Here is a 21,927-nt window from a genome sequence, read left to right as displayed (position 1 = left end):
AAATAAGCAGAACAAGGAGAACATTGTACAGCAATTATCTGATAATCAACTATGATAGATTTAGCTTTTCTCAACAAAGCAATGATTCAATATAAATCCAATAGACTTGGTATGGATAATTGTAATGTTCTTCTTTAAAATATAATGCTCTCTGGGAGCAGATTTCTTGGGGAGCTTCAAGAGGCAGCCTTAGTTTCAGTTCAGTTCAATCACCCCAAATGCAGTTAGGAGTTAAAGTTCAGATCCTTTATTTTTTCCTTCAAAGTTTTGAATCTTTTCCTGGAGCCCGGTTAGCTTACTTAGAGGCCTAATTTTCTCTTTGGCTCCAAGAACTCTTGCCGCTAATCCTTGGTCTCTGCTGGCTTCAGCCTCTCATCCTCCCAATGTCTCCAGCCAGCACAAAGGTGGAAGTTGGAATGAATCTTGACTCCTCCTCCGAGAGTGGGATTGTGGGTTTCTGTGAGCTTGTGGCTCTGACCCTGATAGCTTCTTGCTTATATTTCTGCCTGACTTGTGAATCTCCTTAACTTGTGAATCTCCTTCTTATATATGCTCTCTAAAGGTGTGAACTCCTTTAAAGGTGTAAACTAAGTACATAAGCATTGTCTCTCAGTGACATAGCACCTTGTTTCAAATTCTGGCCCATAACAGATAATAAAAATCATAATTCCAGAGAGAAAATACAGAGACCAACTGCAGCTTGAAGCATACTATTTTCACCATTTTTGTTTGTTTGCTTTTTTTTAAACTTGTGTTTTTTTTTCCTTTTAGTCTTATTTTTTCTTGAACAATATGATAAATGTGGAAATATGTTTAAAGGAATTGCACATATTTAACTTCTGTCAGATTTCTTGCTGTCTTAGAGGTGGAGGAGGTAAGGGAAGGAGGAAGAAAAATTTAGAACACAAATTCTTACAAAAATTAATGTTGATCTAAGATACCACTACACACCTCTCAGATTGGTTAGAATGACAGGGGAAGATAATGCTGAATGTTGGAGGGGATGTGGGAAAACTGGGACACTAATTTGGAATTATGCTCAAAAAGTTATCAAATTGTACATACCCTTTGATCCAGAAGTGTCACTACTGGGCTTATATCCCAAAGAGATATTAAAGAAGGGAAAGGGACCTATGTGTGCAAGAATGTTTGTGGCAGCCCTTTTTGTACTGGCTAGAAACTGAAAATTAAATGGATACCCATCAATTGGAGAATGGCTGAATAAGTTGTGATATATGAATGTTAGAAATGTAGAAATGTTCTGTAAGAAATGACCCGCAGGATGAATACAGAGAGCATGAACTGATGCTGAGTGAAATGAGCAGAACCAGGAGATCATTTTACACTTCAACAATAATACTATATAATAATCAGTTCTGATGGAAGTAGCTCTCTTCAACAATGAGATGAACCAAACCAGTTCCATTTGTTCAATAATGAAGAGAAACCAGCTACACCCAGCAAAAGAACTGTGGGAAATGAGTGTGAATCACAACATAGCATTTCCATTCCTTCTGTTTTTATCCACTTGCATTTTTGATTTCCTTCTCAGGTTATTTTTACCTTATTTCTAAGTCTGATTTTTCTTGTGCAGCAAAATAACTGTATGGATATGTGTACATATATTGTGTTTAACATATACTTTAACATATTTAACATGTATTGGTCTACCTGCCATCTAGGGGAGGGGGGCAAAGGAAGGAGGGAAAAGTTGGAACAGAAGGTTTTGCAAGGGTCAATGCTGAAAAATTACCCATGCATATATCTTTTTTTTATAGTTTTTATTTACCAGATATATGCATGGGTAATTTTACAACATTGACAATTGCCAAACCTTTTGTTCCAATTTTTCCCCTCCCTCCCCAGATGGCAGATCAACCAACACATGTTAAATATGTTAGAGTATAAATTAATTCAATATACCCATGCATATATCTTGTAAATAAAAAGCTATAATAAAAATTTTAAAGACCAAAATAATTAATGTCTAAAACTATTTTAGATGTACTTCGAAAAATAAAATACTATCAAAAATTTAAAAAATAATAAGTTCTTTCCTTCTCCACATATCTGACAGATAAACTATCTTTTGCTCTCCTAATTTATTGTATCACTATTTCTAAATCATGAATCCATTTTAACTTCCTCTTGGTATAGTGTGTGAGATGTTGGTCTATGCCTAGTTTCTGCCATACTATTTTCCAATTTTTCCCAATTTTTGTCAAAGAGTGAGTTCTTATCTCAGAAACTGGAGTCTTTAGGTTTATCCAACACTAGATTACAACAGTCATTGACTATTCCACTTATCTATTACTCATTTCTTAGCCAGTACCAAATGGTTCTGATGACTCTCACTTTATAATAAAACTTTAGGTCTGGTACTGCTAGGCCACCTTACTTTGCATTTTTTTCCATTAATTCCCTTGATATTCTTGAAATTTGCTTCTTTCTTCCAGATAAATTTTATTATTTTTTCTACTTTATAAAATAATTTTTGGCAGTTTGATTCATATGGCACTGAATAAATAGATTTATTTAGGTAGAATTATAATTTTTTATATTAGCTCAGCCTAACTATGAGCAAGTGATATTTTTCCAGTTGTTGATCTTTTTTTTTTATGTTAAGCTTCAATCCAGCCTTTACACTCTCCTCTTTTACCCTTTCAAGAAGCTTCTTAATTGTTCATTTTCTGCAGAGTGTTATTGTCTCTATATTTGATATGTTGATTTCTTCTAGAAGCCTTAATTCTGGCTTTTAACTTGTGCAACCTGGCATTTTCTATAATGTACTCTGCTTATAAGTTAAACAAAATATAGCTTTACCATATTCCTTTCCCAATCTTAAACTAATCAGTTATTTCGTGTTTGGTTTTATTTCTTGACAAATACTAGTTCTTCAGGAGATAAGTAAAATAATCTGAGATTCCAATATCTTTAAGAACTTGTTACATTTTGTTGTGATCTACACAGTCAAAGCTTTTAGTGTAATCAATGAAAAGGAGTCAATAAACTCCTTCTGTCTGCATAATCCAAAGAATGGTGACAATTTGGTCTCAAGTTCCTCTTCCTCTTCAAAAACTAGCCTGCTTTTCTGGCAATTCTTGGTTCTCATATCGCTGAAGTCTAGCTTATAGAAATTGTAAGCATAATCTTTCTAACATATTAAATATAGTTATTTGATAATTTGATCATTTTTGGCATTGCTCTGCTTTAGGATTGATATGTAAACTGATATTTTCCAGTCCAATGGGCACTGTTTATCTTTCTAAATTTATTGGCACAGTAAGTGCAGCACTTTTATCACCAATTAACATCAATTTTTAGGATTTAAAATAACTCAGCTGAGATTTTTACAACCTCTACTATTATTAGTGTGAGCAAAGGTCCACTTGACTTCTTTGTCTAGGATGTCTGATACTAGATCATTAATCATGATAAACAGGTTATCAGTGAAGTTGAGATCTTTATTGTATAGCTATTCAGTAAATTCTGATCACTTTTTAAATTTCTAAATCGCTTCTATCAAGTCCCCATCATTTTTTTGGTTTTTATTATCATGCCTATTTTTTTCATGAATTTTTTTTGTTATTATCTCACAATTCCTTGAAGAGATCTCCTGTTTTTCCCATTCTGTTGTTTTCTTCTATGTCTTTGCATGCTGCTTTAAGAAAACCTTAAATCTTTTTTACTATTGCTTGGAATTCTGAATTCAATTGGGTTTATCTTTCTTTTTCTCCTTTCCCTTTCCCTTTTTCCTTCTTTCCTCAGCTATTTATAAAGTCTCATCAAACAGCTATTTTGTTTTCTTGTACTTTTTTCCTTTTGGAAAGTTTTTTGTTGCTGCCTCCAATACAATATTGCAGACCTCTTTTCATAGTTCTTCAGGCACTTTTGTCTATCATGTCTTATCCCTTAAATCTATTCATCACTTCTATTTCATATTCATAAGGGATGTCATTTAAACCATATTTCTATGGTCCAATGGTTTTCCCTACTTTCTTCAACATTTGAAATATGAATTTTGTAGTAAGTTCATTATCTGAGTGAGAGAGTTTCACGTCTTGTTTTGAATAACTGCATAAAGCTTCTCCACCTTTTAAAATATATAATCAGTCTAATTTCAAGATTGACCATATCGTGATGTAGAGTTGTCTTTTGGGTTGTTGAAAAAGAAGTGTATACTATGACCAATGAGTTATTTTGACAAAACTCATAGTTTCTACATTGCTTCATTTTGTACTCTAAAATGAAATTTGCCTGTTATTCCAGTTATCTTTTAATTTCCTACCTTAGTATTCCAAATTTCTATGCTAAATATGACATTTTTGGTCTTATTTTTAGAAGATGATATAGGATTTCATAAAATTGATGACTTTTGGCCTCTTCAGCATCAGTGGTCAGAGTATAGGTTTGTATTACTATGATGTTGAATAATAGTTTGCCTGATATTTGATCAGATCTCATTCTACCTATCATTTTTAAATTATAAGATTACACCCTGCTTTTTTCACCCTTTTCTTAACTATGAGGGCTACTCCATTTCTTCTCAGGGCTTCTCACTCACAGTAGTATATACATAATGGTAACTAAATTGAATTCATCCATTTCCATTCATTTCAGTTCACTGACGCTCAAGATGTTGATGTTTAATCTTTATATCTCTTGCTTGACTACATCTAGTTTAACTTGGTACCATACATCTTTCATGCAAGGCTCCTGTGCAGTGTTGATCTTTATAGTGTCTGGCTTTGTTTTCACTCCCCGAACACATCTACAGCTAAATTTCCTATCAGCTTTGGTCCAGCCTTCATTAGTCCTAGAGCTACTTTGGTAATATCCCCTGCTCTTCTTCAGTAGTATGTTGGACACCTAACTTGAGAGGGCTTACAATATAATGTCTTTTTATAATCACACTCTTTTAATACTCCAAGAAAAGTCTTGGCAAAAATACTGGCCTAGTTTGTCATTTCCTTCTCCCATGCCTCACCTTTTGTTAGAGCTCTATACTGTGGCCTGATCATTTTGGGTAATGCTGCACAACATAGCTCATAGATTCACTGAGTAAGCCCCTCTACCATGTCAAGGCAAATCCATGAGAGAAAACTGTCCAAAAAGAAACTGGGAACAACCCATATAGCTAATGATTGAGAAATGACTACATGAATTGTGATATATAAATACAATATTATTGTACCTAAGAAGTAACAATTATACAACTTATATAGGAACTAATGAGATAACTTGATTAAGTGATGCCAAGTAAATAAAGCAGAACCAAAAGAATGATATTCACATTGGTTGCAACAATTATAATAGCAAGAAAAAGTTCAAAAGGGAATATATGAGTAAAGAATATGTTTCACTATGTTGTTAATATTAATTAATGCTCATAAGCTTAACTTATTTTAGTCTTTGTGTATAAGTTTGGATATTTTATTTTCAGGGATGATTACTAATGTTATTGCAGTAATTTTCAAAGGCTATAGTTATCTGTGGCTTACTTCTCTCCTCTAGAAATGTTATTATGAAAATTTGGTGAGCCAAGTACCTGCCAGGCTGGACCAAATACACAGAAAGAAATTCTGGAAGTTCCTGTGAACTTGCTTTTGAGTTTGAAAAAAACTGAGAATAGGAGAGAAGAAAGCCACATCCTAAATCAACTTATATTAGGAGATTAGTGATCCAAGTAGAATTCTAGTGTGCTTAACTGAATTTTCCATAAACATCTAACCACTAAATGACTCACTTAGCCAAATTTGGAGTGACCCAAAGTCACTGTAACTTAATCTTTTAATAATTTTATTATTTCTGAGAAATTATGAGATATGAAATTGATTTAAATAATCTTCTGAATCTATTTTGCTTGTGAATTTTAAAATGTTGCTACTTAATAATAATGTTTCTGTCATTTATTTGCATATCTTAATATAGAGCTTTTGAAGAGAAACGCAAGAAAGAAGAAGAAAAAGAACACCAGATCAGGGAACAAATTCTTCAACAAAGAAAACAGAAACTTGAAGAAGTCACTGAAAAATTCCAACGTGCTCATGTCCCTTCTTCTCAGCGCAGGAGAACAGGTTTATAAATTTCTAATACATTAACAAAGTAATTAATTAAAAGCTCTCACCAGATTTATTTAACATGAAATTAATAATACACTGATAAAGCAGAAGACCAAATAAAAGATTTCAATATAACTTTAAAATACAATATGTAGATGTGTATATATATATGTATGTATGTATGTATGCATCCATAAATTAAGTAAAGTTTAGATCATCAGAAGTTGAAGTTAGAGATAAGTAAAGTATGGGGTCATCAGAAGTTGAAATTAAAGAATATTTTGATTTTCTAATAGTCATAATAACATTTATATAGCACTGTGTGCTAATCACTTTATAGTTATTTTCGTTTGATCCTCACAACCGTCCTGGGAAGTAGGTACTGTTATCTCCTTTTTACAGATGAGGACATTGAGACAGACAGGTTAAATGACTTGCCCAGGTCACATAGACACTAAATGTTTAAGACCAGATTTGAATCCAGTTCTTTTCTGACTCTAGACCCAATTCTCTCTACTATACTACTTACATGCACCAGTAATTCAATAGCTTTAGGAATTAGAGTTTGCATTTGATTCAAAATTATTACCTAGTGTTTTTGTTTTGGATACTGGGATAAGAACTTCTTTTTTGTGTTTTTGTTTTTTAAATTTCAACTTTGAATTTTGCATGGCAAGATAATCACCAATCCAGATATAATGAGGTTTTCAGAGAAGATAATAGCAGAGAAAACTTGAGAAAGAACCTTTTATCAAGAGGTAGGAGTTAACTCTGAAAGCCAATATGGGAGAGCACAGTCTAGGATAAAGGGTGAGCAAAGAGGTTCAGAGGGAGGAATAAGTTTGGTTTGTCTAAAAGAAAAAACTAGAGTATAAGGTTCACATTAAGAAGGGACGGAGAGGGAGAAAATAGGCATTTATTATGTACCAGGCACTGTGCTAGATAAATATTATCTTACTGAGAAACAACATGATATACTAAACTGGAATCAGGAAACTAGGAATTATTTCCACCTCTGACTAGTTTTCTGACGTTGTACAAGTCAAATAACAACTTCGCTAGTTTCTTCATCTATTAAATAAGTAGGTTGAATTAGATAATAGCTAACATGTAACATAAGATTTACACAGTACTTTATATATGTAAACTCTCCTTCTAACACATGCAAAGTCTCTTGGTTCACAGACAATGGAACTTGGTCCTTAAGAGTTTGTCTCTTATTTTGATTTGTTATTCTCCCAAATTAAGTCATTTTAAAAATTGGCAAAATAAAGTTCAGATATAGCTTATGTCTAAGTGTTAGTTACTATTTATAGATTAAAAAAAAGATTCCCCAGTTCCCAAAAAAGTATTCAAGGTAGTAACTGCAAATTGTGCATATGAGAATTTTTATGTCATCCTCACAAGAAAATAATGCATAAGATGCAAAGGATTCATTCTACACTATCTCAGATCCTTCATATTCTGCCAATTCTTGTCAGTTCTACTTTTGTGACATCTTTATCCTTCTGTCCTATGCTAAAGCCATAACACTGGTGCAGGCTGTCATTAATCACTTCTTGTGTAGACTACTGCAGTAGGCTTCCCATTAGTCTCATGCCTCCAGTCTCTAATCATTGAAGTCCATCCTCTAGTCAGCTATCAAAGTGATTTTCTTAAAAGAGTAGGTCTGACTTTGTCATCCTCCTACTCAATAAACTCTCTTGGCTCCCTTTTACCTTCAGGATGAAATATAACATTTTTTGGCTTTTATATTCCTCTATTACTTGCCTCCCTCTCCAGCCTTTTTATGCCTTAACCTCATTCATTCAGTGATCCAGTGATCATACTTTCTACAGGAAATCTTCCAAATTCACCTTAATTCTAGTACCTTCCCTCAGTCTGTTGTATCCTGTTTACCTTGTAAATGGCTTTTTTGCATATAATTGTTTGCATGTGTCTCTCCCGTTAGACTGTCAGCACCATGAGCACAGGATTATCTTTTGCCTTTCTTTCTGTCTGAAGTGCTTAGTATAATGCCTGACATATATCACACACTTAATAAATGTTTATTGATTGATTGATTGATTCCCAGTCATTGTACATGCAGTGGATCTACTTCTGTCATAGGCTTCTACCATAAGTCACCATTTTGTAAAGAAACAGTGATTCTGAATAAAGATAATATGTGGAGAGGACCTTCAATGGATAGTCTGGGAACATTCATTGTTACTCTAACATGGAACTTGCATCATTCAGTTCAACAATTGAATCCATATTAAGTACCTACAATGGGTAAAGAACTATGCTGAGCAATGGGGAGATAGATAAAGAGGCAAATATGATATAAAAGGAAAGAGATGGATTTAGATTTAAGAGAGACTTGGTTTCAAATTCTGCCTTATGTGCCTGTATAATCACAGGCAAGTCATATCTCTAATTCCTCTAAAACGAAATGGAAATGATAGTTCTTAGCTCACAAAGTTGTGACAGCAAGTAAGATAATTAATGTTTATGAAGTGCTTTGCAAACCTTAAAGTGCTATATAGGGGTCAAATATGATCGTTATTATGAAAATTACAGTCCTTGCCCTCAAGTAAGTTACATGTAGTAGGGAGATAAAACATCTAGACACCTAAATATAATATAATGCAAGATGTAGAAATTGATGAAAGTCAAAGATATTATAGCTAATATTTTTTAACGGAGAGAAGGCATTCAGGTGCGTGTGATCAAAATTCTTTATTACATCTCTCTCTAAAATTTTCTATAAGAAATTGAAGGTGTAATAACTTATTTAAAAATTTAACATAATTCAAAAAATCTTTCTTCTTGATAAATAAAACTCAAATTTGTATTATTTATGAACTATATGATGCTTGAAATACAAAAGACCAGAGAGATTATTTTTACAAGTAATTAATTCTATGCCATTTCATGTTTTTTTGTTATGCACACAAGTTTATCAAAAACCAGTTCCTCGATTAGAAGAAGCTCTTGAACAAATTCAGGGATTCAGCTTGAAACAAGAATCTAACTTTTCCTCTTCCAAAAGACCTACAATAAATTGGAAGTAAGTATTTTTAGTATTACTGTTTACATTATTTAATATTACTTGGTTAGGTTACATCATATTTGTGATATTTTTGCTGTCATTGTATTAGTACTTCAATGCTTAGCTCCATATTATTTCCTTTTTAGAGATGAAATTTAAATACAGTGGAATAGGACTTATGCAGTTGATATAGTTGTTAATTTTTTTTTCTTTAGGGCAATATCAGTTAGCAGAAACAATTGTTAGAAAAATTAAAACCAAATTCTATCCATCTCCACTAAGAATAGAAGAAAAATTGAATTCAAAGATAGCCTGAGAAATTGAGGCAGGGTATAACAAAGTTTTCTCATGGGTAAAAAGTTATCACCCACTGTAGATTTTAATCATGAGCTCTTTAAAAGGCCAGGATATACTTCTGTACAGAGTAGTTTAAGTGTAGCCTTCCAAAGGATGAATAAATAAACTCTTCAAGCCCTTTCTGATTCTGTATTTTGCAGTTATTATATATCTACTAATAATGTTCATAGAAATAAATTACATAAATAAATTTAAAAAGAAGTTTAATATTTCTTTCCTACAAGTACTTATAGTTAAGTTGGAGAAATGAGACATACATATGAAAAAAATCAAGTGACTTGGTCACTAATGTAAGAGTTTGGATTTGGAGTCAGAGAATTTGAGATCATTTCTCACCTCTGGTACTGACTACCTACTATACTTTGATACAGTCTGATTCAGCAAGTATTTACTAAACACCTATTATGTACTAGCTAAGTTTTTTAATTTCCATGGGCCTCAGGTTCCACACATATAAAATTAAATAAACTTAGATAATTTCTAATAGTTCTTCCTTGATATAAATCCTGTATTCACTGAAGACCGCTTTATCTCTTAATTTGAAAATTACATAAGGTTCAGATCCCTGGCTCATACCCACTACTACTGCTTCCTGATTCAGTGCTCTGTCCACTATACTTCAGTTTAAAGTGCCTTACAATTCTTAAGATCAACTGTTCTGTAAAAGCTTAAAAACAGTGTAAAGAAAAATGATTCATTGTCAAAGTAAGTGATACATTCATTGTGTTTGCAATGGTTTAGAGAAAAGAGAAATTAATATGGAATGTTCAGAAAGGGTTTTTTGAGAATATGGGATATCATAAGAGCCGCAAAGGATGGGTATGATATGAATAGGCAGAGGGAAAGGTATCCCAAACAGGAAAAATGTTGTGAATGAAAAAGTTGTTGATAAATTTTAGGGGACCTTGAATAGCATCAGGCTTGAGAGTTCAGCTTTCATACTTATAGTAATAGGGAACCAATAAGTAACATTACAAAAAGGATGTTTTAGAAACATTAACCTAATAGAATTGTATTGGATAAATTAGAACACAATAGTGTCAGTGAGTTCCATCATAAAGTTTATTGCAAATGTCCAGAACTAAGGGGATGGACAATGCTATAACTACTAATAGTATTGTAATGGAAGGGACAGAATTCAGATCTAAACAGCTAGAAAATTGTAGTGCTTTAAAAAAAAATGGGAATAGGAGTTGGTCCAACCAGTTGTTCAGTTAGCCAATAATCATTTATTAAATATTTTCTGTGTGTTATGCGTTGTGCCTTAGTAAGTGCTGTGGATATAAAAAGAAGCTAAAAAAAAAGCCCTGCTCTCAAGAGATTAATTGGGGAAAAAAGCAAACAAAAATATACAAAGCAAGTTACATAGAGAATAGAAGATGATTAACAGACAGTTCCTGGGGAGAATTTAAGAATTTAGTTTTTAAAGTATTGAGTTTGAAATGAGTTAAGTTTGAGCTAACAGGACAACCAGATGGAGTGAGGTATTTGAAATGAAACTTGGGGTCATAGGTTAAAGAAATAAATTTGAGTCTCACTGCTGAAGTAATTGTGAATAATAATAGTGAAGGAGTAGGTGTTCAACTTTTGTCCCCTGCCCATCTCTCTCTCAAACTTTATTCACTAAAACACTATATTCACTAAATAGTCATATCTTACAGCTTCAAACACAGCTAGCCATTTCTGTGAATAGAAGAGCATTGAACTTGGATTTGAATCCTTGCTTTCCCATCTATATGACCATAGATAGCAATCCCTTTGAACTGCCATTTCTTCTTCAGTTAAATTGGGGATAAACATACTTCCTATTTCACAGAAATACTTCCTATTTCACAGAAATGTTTCAAAAAAAATTGTGATCTGTAAAGTATAATGCTAATTGTTATTACTGATTTGTCTCACAGTCGTGTGCCATTGTTTTATAAAAAAGAGATTAGGCAGGAGTTAAGATGAATCAATACTAATTCACAACTAGAAAAATTGCTTAAAGTATATTCTCTGCTGATCTTTGTATACAAATAGTATCATTTTTGACCCTGAAAAAGGGGAACAAAGTATTAATATATTCAACTTTTTTCTGTCATTTAGTAAGCATTGAGTAATTCTAAACAAAAGAATTCAAATCACTTAATTAAAAATACATTGGGGGAAGAGTCCCTTTCACTCTACGCTCCTAAGAGTTTGTAACTTCCTATCATTCATGTTAGCAGCCATTATTATTGAGATTTTATATACTATCATTGGAAATATAGAGATCCTTTTCTTGTTTAACATTATGAATTCTTTTTAAGTCAGAATAGGAAAAGTACCAAAATAATTCTGGTTTTCAAATAGCAAAATAATATATAGTGCATAATATAAATATGTACTATACATATATGTAATTAAAAGAAATGAATGACAAATCATAAAAATCTCTAGAGTTCTTAGATTTGATCACCACACACACATGTAAATGTATGAATAAATGTTTATACATCCTCATTAAATATATAGCTTTTTGTATATTAGTTAATTCATTCCTGCAAATATTTACTAACTTCTAAGTATATATTAAGTCCTTGGAAAAGTATGAACATAAAGCATAATCTATGTCATTAAAAAACTCACAATATAGTAATAGGTAAAACAATTTAGTTGGGTATACAATTAAGTATCAATTTAGAATGGTGAATTAATAAGGTAAAACTTGCTCTCTTTCATTTTAAACAAATATAAGCTGTTAAGCATCATGTGAGATGATAATTTATTGGAAATATTTGAGTAAATAATTCTGGTTATTTTAGACATGATTTATTTAGGCTTTAATCATTTATTACAATATTAGGAAAGTAAGAAAGACCTAGATATTAATGGTAGTTAACAATTTTATTAAAGACTTATATATGAAGGAAGATATCAATGGTAAGTGTTATAAAGTAATATAACATATTGATAAATTCACAGCAGAAGAGCAAAAAAGAAAAAAAGCCAAAGTTTAACCACTGTTTCCTAAAGCCCTAAGAAAAATCAAAGAAAATATTTTTGTGTTAAAAGATCTTAACTCCAAATAAAGAAACTCAGGAAACTAAGAACAGTTTTAAGCAGGGAGAAAAATTGGTAAATTTAAAACTAAAAGACAAGTTTGTATTTTGTTTTGTACAACTTAAAAGAATGCCTTTCATTGTCTGTGTAATTCCATAATTATATGATCTACATGCAAAGTATACAGTTCTTATCTATAAAAAATCTTAAGAACCTAAATTTCACAAAGTTATGTTAAAAATTAATCAGATTAATCAGTCAGTGTTAAATCCAGCAACTATGATAATAGTTCTAGATTCTTAATCCCCAGAGATCCCATTCTTGTAGGAGCCAGATAATCTTTCTTTTCAACTAAATCCCAGGAATATAGATGACTTTTGCTCAATTTAACAAAGTAATAAAATTGAATTGACTTCCCTTCTGATAACATAAAGAATATAAGCAGCTAAAAACCTATCTTATGTTAAATCTGTAGATTACAAAATGTTGTCATATACCTATCTCCAATATCTATGTATTTGCCTATTTTTAAAAATATATATAGTCAGTCATTATGAACAGCTCATGGGAGGGGGAAGTCCACTAATAAAAAGAGTTTTGAAAACCTTCTTAGCTATTTTACAATGCATCCTCCTTTGATCCAAGTTTTATTGCCTATCTCCTTATCTTCATGGCCAACATTCTCTGAATTGCTGAGAATAAAAGCTAGGAGGGGAAATTTCTATTTTCTTCTCTATATGTAGATCTGTCACCCTTGTGAAAGTTTGTGATTGTTGTTTAGTCATTTCAGTTGGGTCAAACTCTTTTCATGACCCCATTTGGGATTTCTTGGCAAAGATACTGAAGTGGTTCTCTGTTTCCTTCTCCAGCTCATTTTGCAGATAAAGAAACTAAGGCAAATAGAGTTAAGTGACTTGCCTGCCCAAGATCATACAGTTAATATGTGTCTAAGGCCAGATTTTAACTCAGGAAAATGAGTTTTCCTGATTTTAGACCTGACACATTATCCACTTTCCCCTTGTGAAAGGAGGCATTGATTAATGAAAAGTGTTAGATCTTAAGAAGAAAATATAAATCAGAGAAACTTAATATTGCTGTCTCTACCTGCCTATCCAAAATGCCTTCCTATCATCCAGATCCCTTCCTGCCTGCCCAGCTGTGTCCACACCTTCCAGCCCTGATCAGCTGTCTCCTCCACAGGCCTCTGTGCCTTATCAAGTCTCCCAAAGCCTTCCAACCTGTCCAATTCTTTCTACAATTCATCAGTTGCAAAATATGCCTCTCTGTCCATCTGTCTCCCCTAAACTTCCTGATTCCTTTTTACCTGTCTCAAACCCTTCTTATCAAACAATCTATCTCCCCCATCCTCCAAGCACATTCACATCTGGTTTTTCTGGCTGTCTCCCTCATCTTCCAGCCCCCATTCTTTCTGAACCTCCTAAATACCTACCCCGCCCACCCCAAAGATCTACCATCTCTGATCCCGCTCCACATAACAAGCTATTTTATAAATCTTCTAGACCCAATCCTTTCCATCCTACTCGTTTCTCAACTCCATCTGTTGGAAAGCCTGCCCTTGTACGCCGTTCTCTTCCTACTCGCCTAGTTGTTTCTCCTGTTCATTCAGAAGCTGTCCTGCCTATTTTGATGCCTTCCTGTTCATCAAACTATCTTCCCTATCCACCGGCTCCCATTCATTCTTATGTTCCTGGCTGTCTCTCTCAATTGCCTCAGCATCCTGTTAACCCAGATCTTGTCCAGTCAGTACAATCATCTCCTTTACAAACCAAAGTGTCATCTTATGCACCTCAATCCTGTATCTCATTTGTTCCTCGTCCACCTCCCTGTTGTTCTCCATCTACTTCCACCTCTTCCTCTCCTTCCACTTGCATTTCTTCTTCTCCATCTCCTTCTATGCTCTCTTCTTCCTCCTCTTCTATCATTCCTTCTCCTAAACCTCTTAATTCTCCATCCCCTTCTATTTCTGTTGCTCCATCCATCCTTTCTTCTACTGTTACTCCTTTTTTTTCTGCTGTGCCTTCAAGTCTCTCTCCTTGCTTGCCCCCCTCTTCCTTTATTTCATCTTCTCTTTCAATCCCTGTTTCTTCTTCATATATATCTTCCTCTTCCTCCATGCCTTGGCCTTCTATTTCTATGCGCCCTTCTACTTCTGTTTCTGTGCGTCCCTTCATCTCTTCTCACTGGGGGAAGAAAGTAGAGAAGAAAAGAGAAGAAAGTGGAATAGAGAAGAAAGGAATAGAGAAGAAAAATTTGAGACAACAACTTTAAAGGTAAATGTATTGAGTTTATTAGCTATTTAGTAGACTTAGTAATATTTGTTTGGGGGAGGGTAACCTAAAATGGGAGGGGAAATGGGGGAGGATAGAAGGGAAAGGATTATAAGACAGGAAAAAGTATTCTAATTTAACACTTCAGAAACCAGGGTAATATCTGTTGCAAATGGTATCCCTTGTTTGTTTTCTTGTTGCTTCTGTGACTATAGCTACAGACCTGGTTATCCATTATTTAATGATATAGCTATAGATATGAGTATTGGAGATGGGTATATACTTTGATAGCCCTCAAAGCATTTCCATATCATCTAAATCCTATATATTCTTGAAAATCAGATTTCAAGACATGCTATAAAAGGTAGTGTCTGCTACAAAAGATAATGTCATCATTATTACATCTCTTATTTTCCAAACATTTGTGCTGATATTTGCCCTTAATCCTAAAACCTGCCTACAGTTCAGCACCTTATAAGATTTGTAAAAGGGATAAATTACACCTGTTAGAAAGGATTGGAGAAAAGTAAGTAGAAAGAGTGACAAATTTGTTAGAAATCACTCTATACATCTTTGGAATTTACAGCTATACCTAAAAGTTTCTGCAGTTTCTAATAATAGTAGTATGGGGTCAGAGTATTAGTCATTTATGACTTTTTTGATACTTTGTTTACATAAAAAATAGCAATATATTCTAAATATATACCTCTTGATGGCAATATTTGGGCTTCTCAATCATACAAAAGAGAATGGGAATTACTGTCCATTCTCTAGAAATACTTTCCATATCCTAAGCCTGCTTGGACTAAAATTCCTTGGGAATCAAAGGGATCTAGATTATCCATGAATCAAGGAACAATGGAGTTATGTTTTACCCTTTATATTAGCAGTTTTAAACCCGAGGTTCATGAATTTATCTATTTAGGTTGTTCATAATGGTTTTCAATATAAATGATTTCCTTTGTTTGTAGTACTATGCATTTTATTTTGTGTACTTAAAATTATTCTGAATAAAAATTATTCTGATAAGGCGTCTATAGGCTTTACTATACTGCCAAAAAGGATCTGTGAAATAAAAATTAGTTAAGTACCTTTGCTTTATAGAAATGTTTCTAAGGAATTGGCTGATGACTCCATAGGAGTCCAGATTTAAGCAAGATATATTTTGGTACAGCTCCTAAGAATTGAATCATAACGTAATTAGGGATTCCTATACTAGTTGGGGAGAAATGACCCTATATTGAAAGTGAGTTCTTCATTATCTCTATAAGACATTTGCATAATCATTTTAATGTGACTATATTATATCAAAAAGTTACTAAGATGTATATTTTTCTAATATGTGAATATTTATATATGTGTGTAATTCAAGACAAATTTAAAAGCAAGTAAATTAAGTTTATTAGACATTAATGTGTTATTAATAATTCAAAAAGCCCTCTTCTCTTGCCTCATTGTAGTATAAAGGTCCCCTTAGGGTATCAAGACTATTAATAAGAGACACATTTTATGCAGGTTCTACAAAGCTAAAAAGAATTCAAGTATGGGCCTGTATGCAGACTATGTATGTGCTCTGAGTACCAGATGCCTGATTAATTAAGTGTAAAGAGATCCATGACCAGAAGGTTGGCTGCCAATTGACTTTGTATAGTGGGGGCCAAGAAGTGAAGAGAAGGGAACTATTAAACAGCCTCTGAAATTGGGAGTACTTAATATTTTTTCTTCTTTCAAGAACTATAGATTCTGCTGTAGCTTCTGCAGTAACAAAAATAGAGCCCATGTATCAGAAACATCTCTCATCCAGGATTTATTCTGACAAAGACAAGCAGGAAAATATTAAAATAAGCTGGGCTGTTGGCCAGGAAGACAGTTTCCAACATAATCTGGAAGAAACTCAGCACCTCTTAGAAGAACTCCATCTAAGCAGTGTGCAGGTATGAAATCTGAATTTCTGAACAAGAGCACTATAATATATAATAACATCATTATTGTGATGCTCTCCAACATTTTTACTGCAGAAAAGCATAACTTTAGTTCTCAAGAGGGAATCATGTTATGAAAAAGTAGATGTTTAAGCATTCCTGAAGGAAAACTTTATTTTTAAAATGTACTGTTAGTGGATTACTACTAATTACTAATTAGTAGCAATTACTACTGTTTTGTAATGAAATGCACTAGATAAAAAGCCTTCTTTCAAATTCCATCTTTTGCCTTTTTATTTATTGATATAATTTTCTCTTTATTTCCCTCATCTTTTGCTTTTCTTTTTTTCATAAATTTTATTTTCTTTGTTTTCAATTAATGAACATTTATTTTCTCTCCTTCCTATCTTGCCCTGCCCATTAAAAAAAAAAAAATAAGTAACAAATATAGTGAAACATGCAAAACAAATTTACACATTGACCATGGCCAAAATTGTATTGTTTCATTCTGCATTTTACTCCATCAACTATCTAGATAGCATAATTCATCATTCCTAGAATCATAGTTGGTAATTGCATAACCAGAATACTTACATCTTTCAAAGTCTTTTGTCTTTGCTATGGTGGTGTTATTATATAAATAGTTCTAATGATCATTCTATCTGTATCATTTTGTTTTTTCCCCAGTTTCTCTGAAATAGTCCATTTAATCATTTCTCACAAAATAGTGCATATTTAAACAAATTCAAAAAAAATTTGATGCTATGACATTTAGTACATACATTATATATAGTATTTATATTATTTTCTGTGATACTTTTTATCACACTATAGTTTCCTTAATTATCTTTTTAAATTAAATTTATTTTAACTTCAACTTTGAAATTGATAGCTTCTCCTTTTTTTATTTTACCTGAAGCTTAATAAACTCTGCTCCAGCCTTTTATTTTAACTATACATTTTTTCATTTTTAAATGTGTTTCTTACAAACAACATATTGTCAGATTGTGATTTTTAATCCACTCTGCTATTGTTTTATAGGTAACTTCACATTCAGATTGAAAGTTGTAATTAATAGTTGTGTATTTCCCTCCATTCTAATCCTTCTATCAATATATTGCTCTTTCAAACTATCCACTTAATGATAACATTAAGAATGCAGATAACATTTTTTCCATATAAGTAATTTGATCATATTGAATTAATCATAATTGATCTTTGATGTTTATCTTAAATTTCTCCTACATCTTATATGCCAAACTTTTTATTGGATTCTGTTCTTTTTGTCATAAATACTAAAAGTCTTTCAATTCATTTAAATGTCTTTTTTTTTAAAGATCATACTTAGCTTTGCTAAGTAAGCTATTCTTGGTTGCAAACCAAGGTACTTTGAGCTTTGAAATATAATGTTCCAAGCCCTTTAGTTTTTTAATGTAGAAACTTCTAAGTCTTATGTTACCCTGTTTTTAGCTCCACATATTTAAATTTTTTTCTTGTTGCTTACAGTATTCTTTTTTCTTAACATGGAGAAATTAGACTATCATAACATTTGAAATTTGATTATCATAATGTTCCTGTAAATTTTTTCTTGAGATATCTTTCAGATAGTGATCAATATTTTTTTAAATTTTACCCTCTCATATAGAACTTCAGGGCAGTTTTCCTTAACAATTTCTTGTAATATCATATCAGACTCTAGACTCTTTTTTAAAAAATCATAACTTTCAAATAGTTCAACCAATTTTTTTCTATTTCTTCTTTATCTTCTCATTCTAAAATTTCATGGAAGTTTTCTTTAATAATTTCTTGTAATTTTGTATCAAGATTCTTTTTTTGGTTTTAATTTTCAGGTCATCTAACAATTCATATACTATCTGTCCTCATCAGTCATTTTTCTAATGAGATGTTTCATATTTTATTTATTATTTCTTGTTGTCTTATGAAGTCATTAATTCCCCCTTAGTTATTTTCTTAAATTTTGATTTCTTTTTTCAATTGGTTGACTTTCTTTTCAGAATTTTCTAATTTTTTTCTCAACCTCTCTTATTTGATTTTAAAGTCCTTTTTAAGCTCTTCCAAGAGTTCTTTTGGGGCCTGTGACCTTTTGGCATTTTTCTTTAAAGTAGGAGTGTTGTTTATTTTTAACTTCTTTTACTTCTAAGTATGAACTCAGATCTTATCTATATAACTTATAGTAGCTATTTGTGATCAGCTTCTTTCTCCTTTGCTTATTCATTTTTTAAAATTATGGTCAGGCATCAGGTTTCAAGTTTTTCATAATGTGGTTTCCTAAACACTGTCTGGGGACCCTGCCCTGACACACCTCTCTGCTCCTTTTGCCACAGGTAGGCACCCAGCATGTAGTCACCATAAATTCTCCTGCTCCTTATAGTCCCTTCCATGACTACAAACTTCACCCCATTGGTCTGCCCTAGAACGTATTCAAGGGCCCCACTCTTCTGCCAGTGTCTTCAGCAAGCAAGGTTTCCTGCCCCCTTCTCCCCTCAGTACATTTATCAGGCCTTAGCCCAGGACCACATCCAGTCAGCACAACTAGGCTTGGCCTATCAGAACAGGGGAAGGTTCTTTAGCCTTCTCTGACCAGCTGTCTGATCTCTACACTGTCCAAGAGACTAAAGTTCCTGAATTATAAGCTACCCAGTTGCCTTCAAGGCTTGTTATTTGTTGGCTTCATTTTTTAGGTGGGTTTTTTTTGGCAGCTTTTTATTTTTCCCAATACATGCAAAGATTATTTTTAACATTCACCTTTGCAAAATCTTGTGTTCCAAATTTTTCTCCTTCCCTTCACCCTCATGTAGACAGCAAGCAATCCCAATATAGGTTAAACATGTGCAATTCTTCTAAACATATTTCCATGTATGAAGATATATTCTGATTGAGGTGGATATCTTCAACACAGAGATCTAATTCAGTTCCAGTTGATCAATGATGGACAGAAACAGCTACACTCAGAGAAGGAGCACTGGGAATTAAGTGTAAACTGTTTGCACTATCGTCTTTCTACCCAGGTTACTTATACCTTCGGAATCCAATTCTTATCGTGCAACAAGAAATTTGGTTTTACACACATTGTATCTAGGATATACAGTAATACATTTAATATGTATGGGATTGCCTGTCATCTAGGGGAGGGAGTAGAGAGAAGTAGGGGAAAATTTGGAAAAGTGAATACAAGGGATAATGTTGTAAAAAAAAATTACCCATGCATCTTTACTGTCAAAAAAGTATAATTATAAAATTAATTTTAAAAAATAAACATATTTCCATATTTTTCATGCACAAGAAAAATCAGATCAAAAGATGAAAAAAAAAAGCACAAGAAAAAAACACATGCAAACAAACAAAAAGTAAAAATTCTATGCTTTGATCCAATTCAGTCTCCATGGTTCTTTCTCTGGATGTGGGAGGCTCTGTCCATCACAAGTCTATTGGAATTACATTGAATTCTTTATTGAAAAGTTTGGCTTCATTTTTTAATAATAATAATAACTTATTTGATAATACCATATGTGATATATCATTTTTCAGGCTCATCTGACTTTCTGTGACTATATTTGGGATTTTCTTGACAGAGATATTGGTTTCCCATTTCCTTCTTTAGCTCAATCTACAAATGGGGAACTGAGGCAAACAGTGTTGAATTGATTTGCTTGGAGTCTAGCTAGTAAATGCTGAAATCACATTTGAACAGAGCCAATACTTTTATCTACTATACCACCTAGTTTGTTTTTTTTAAAGGAAAAATGTTAGTCTTTAATAGAAATACAAGTGTCACATAAGATTTCTCATTTAGGAGAATTTCACAGCACAATATATAAATCTTCAAATTTCCTAAGAAGAAAGGCCAATTTGAAATAAATTGCTATAAGCTTTCTTCCAACTATTCATGTTGCCTGCATATGTCTATTTGGTTCATCTGGTTTGTCAACTCTTCAGACCTGAGATGTCTCATCTTAGCCAGATTTTTCTTCCCTCTAGATTGTTCAACATCATCCATATCAGTCACACATAATTAGAGAATTTCATAAACTCTCCTAGCCATGATGCTTTTTAAAATTTTAAACTTCTGGTGTGCCTCTGTTACCGTATAATGACTGAATCATTGAAATGCAAGGAAGATCTTGGCAAAGCTTTACAAGTACAAAATCTCTTAGCTTTTGTTGTTTTTTTAATAAACTTTTTATTGACAGAACATATGCCTGGGTAATTTTTTACAACATTATCCTTTCACTCACTTATGTTCCAATTTTTCCCTTCCCTAGATGGCAAGCAGTCTTATACATGTTAAATATAATATAGTATATCTTAGATACAATGTATGTGTGCAGAACCAAACAGTTCTCTTGTTGCACAGAGAGAATTGGATTCAGAAACTAAAAATAACCTGGGAAGAAAAACAAAAATGCAAACAGTTCACATTCATTTCCCAGTGTTCCTTCTCTGGGTATAGCTGCTTCTGTTCATCATTGATCAATTGGAACTGAGTAAGAGTTCTCTTTGTCGAAAATATCCACTTTCTGGCTAAAAACTGGAAGATGAATGGATGTCCATCAATTGGAGAATGGTTGGGTAAATTATGGTATATGAAGGTTATGGAATATTATTGCTCTGTAAGAAATGACCAGCAGGAGGAATACAGAGAGGCTTGGAGAGACTTACATCAACTGATGCTAAGTGAAATGAATAACACCAGAAGATCGCTGTACACTTCAATGTTATATGAAGATGTATTCTGATGGAAGTGGATATGTTCAACATAAAGAAGATCCAAGTCACTCCCAGTTGATCAATGATGGACAGAAACAACTACACCCAGAGAAGGAACACTGGGAAGTGAATGTAAATTGTCAGCACTACTGTCTATCTACCCAGGTTACTTACACCTTCGGAATCTAATACTTAATGCGCAACAAGAAAATGGGATTTACACACATATATTGTATCAAGGTTATATTGTAACACATGTAAAATATATGGGATTGTCTGTCATCGAGGGGAGGGAGTAGAGGGGGGGATAATTGGAAAAATGAATACAAGGGATAATGTTATTTAAAAAATTACTCATGCATATATACTGTCAAAAAAACTTATTTAAAAAAAAAAGAAAATATCCACTTCCATCAGAATACATCCTCATATAGTATCATTGTTAAAGTGTATAATGATCTCCTGGTTCTGCTCATTTCATTCAGCATCAGTTCATGTAAGTCTCTCCAGAC

At 32.8% G+C, this 21,927-nt stretch overlaps 2 protein-coding genes across 8 annotated transcripts in view; one reads left to right on the top strand and one right to left on the bottom strand.

Annotated features, from left to right (window-relative positions):
• Positions 1 to 21,927, bottom strand: part of ANGPTL5 (angiopoietin like 5) — a 155,830-nt gene that overhangs the window by 64,265 nt on the left and 69,638 nt on the right. The window lies entirely within an intron of this gene.
• Positions 1 to 21,927, top strand: part of CEP126 (centrosomal protein 126) — an 87,446-nt gene that overhangs the window by 34,998 nt on the left and 30,521 nt on the right. For 6 of the 7 annotated variants that reach the window (XR_012488413.1, XR_012488414.1, XM_074304431.1 and 3 more), the window contains exons 3-5: positions 5,932 to 6,077; positions 9,003 to 9,114; positions 16,498 to 16,699. Coding sequence is in view for 5 of the 7 variants with exons in the window: in XM_074304431.1 (XP_074160532.1) it covers positions 5,932 to 6,077; positions 9,003 to 9,114; positions 16,498 to 16,699 (460 nt within the window). In the remaining 2 variants the exon portion in view is untranslated. Of the gene's footprint in view, positions 1 to 5,931; positions 6,078 to 9,002; positions 9,115 to 14,635; positions 14,769 to 16,497; positions 16,700 to 21,927 lie in introns of those variants that run through there. The other variant, XM_074304435.1, reaches the window with a different exon arrangement.

Source organism: Sminthopsis crassicaudata, chromosome 3, assembly GCF_048593235.1.
Source record: "Sminthopsis crassicaudata isolate SCR6 chromosome 3, ASM4859323v1, whole genome shotgun sequence".
Lineage (NCBI taxonomy): Eukaryota > Metazoa > Chordata > Mammalia > Dasyuromorphia > Dasyuridae > Sminthopsis > Sminthopsis crassicaudata.
This window is presented reverse-complemented; position numbering and strand designations above follow the sequence as displayed.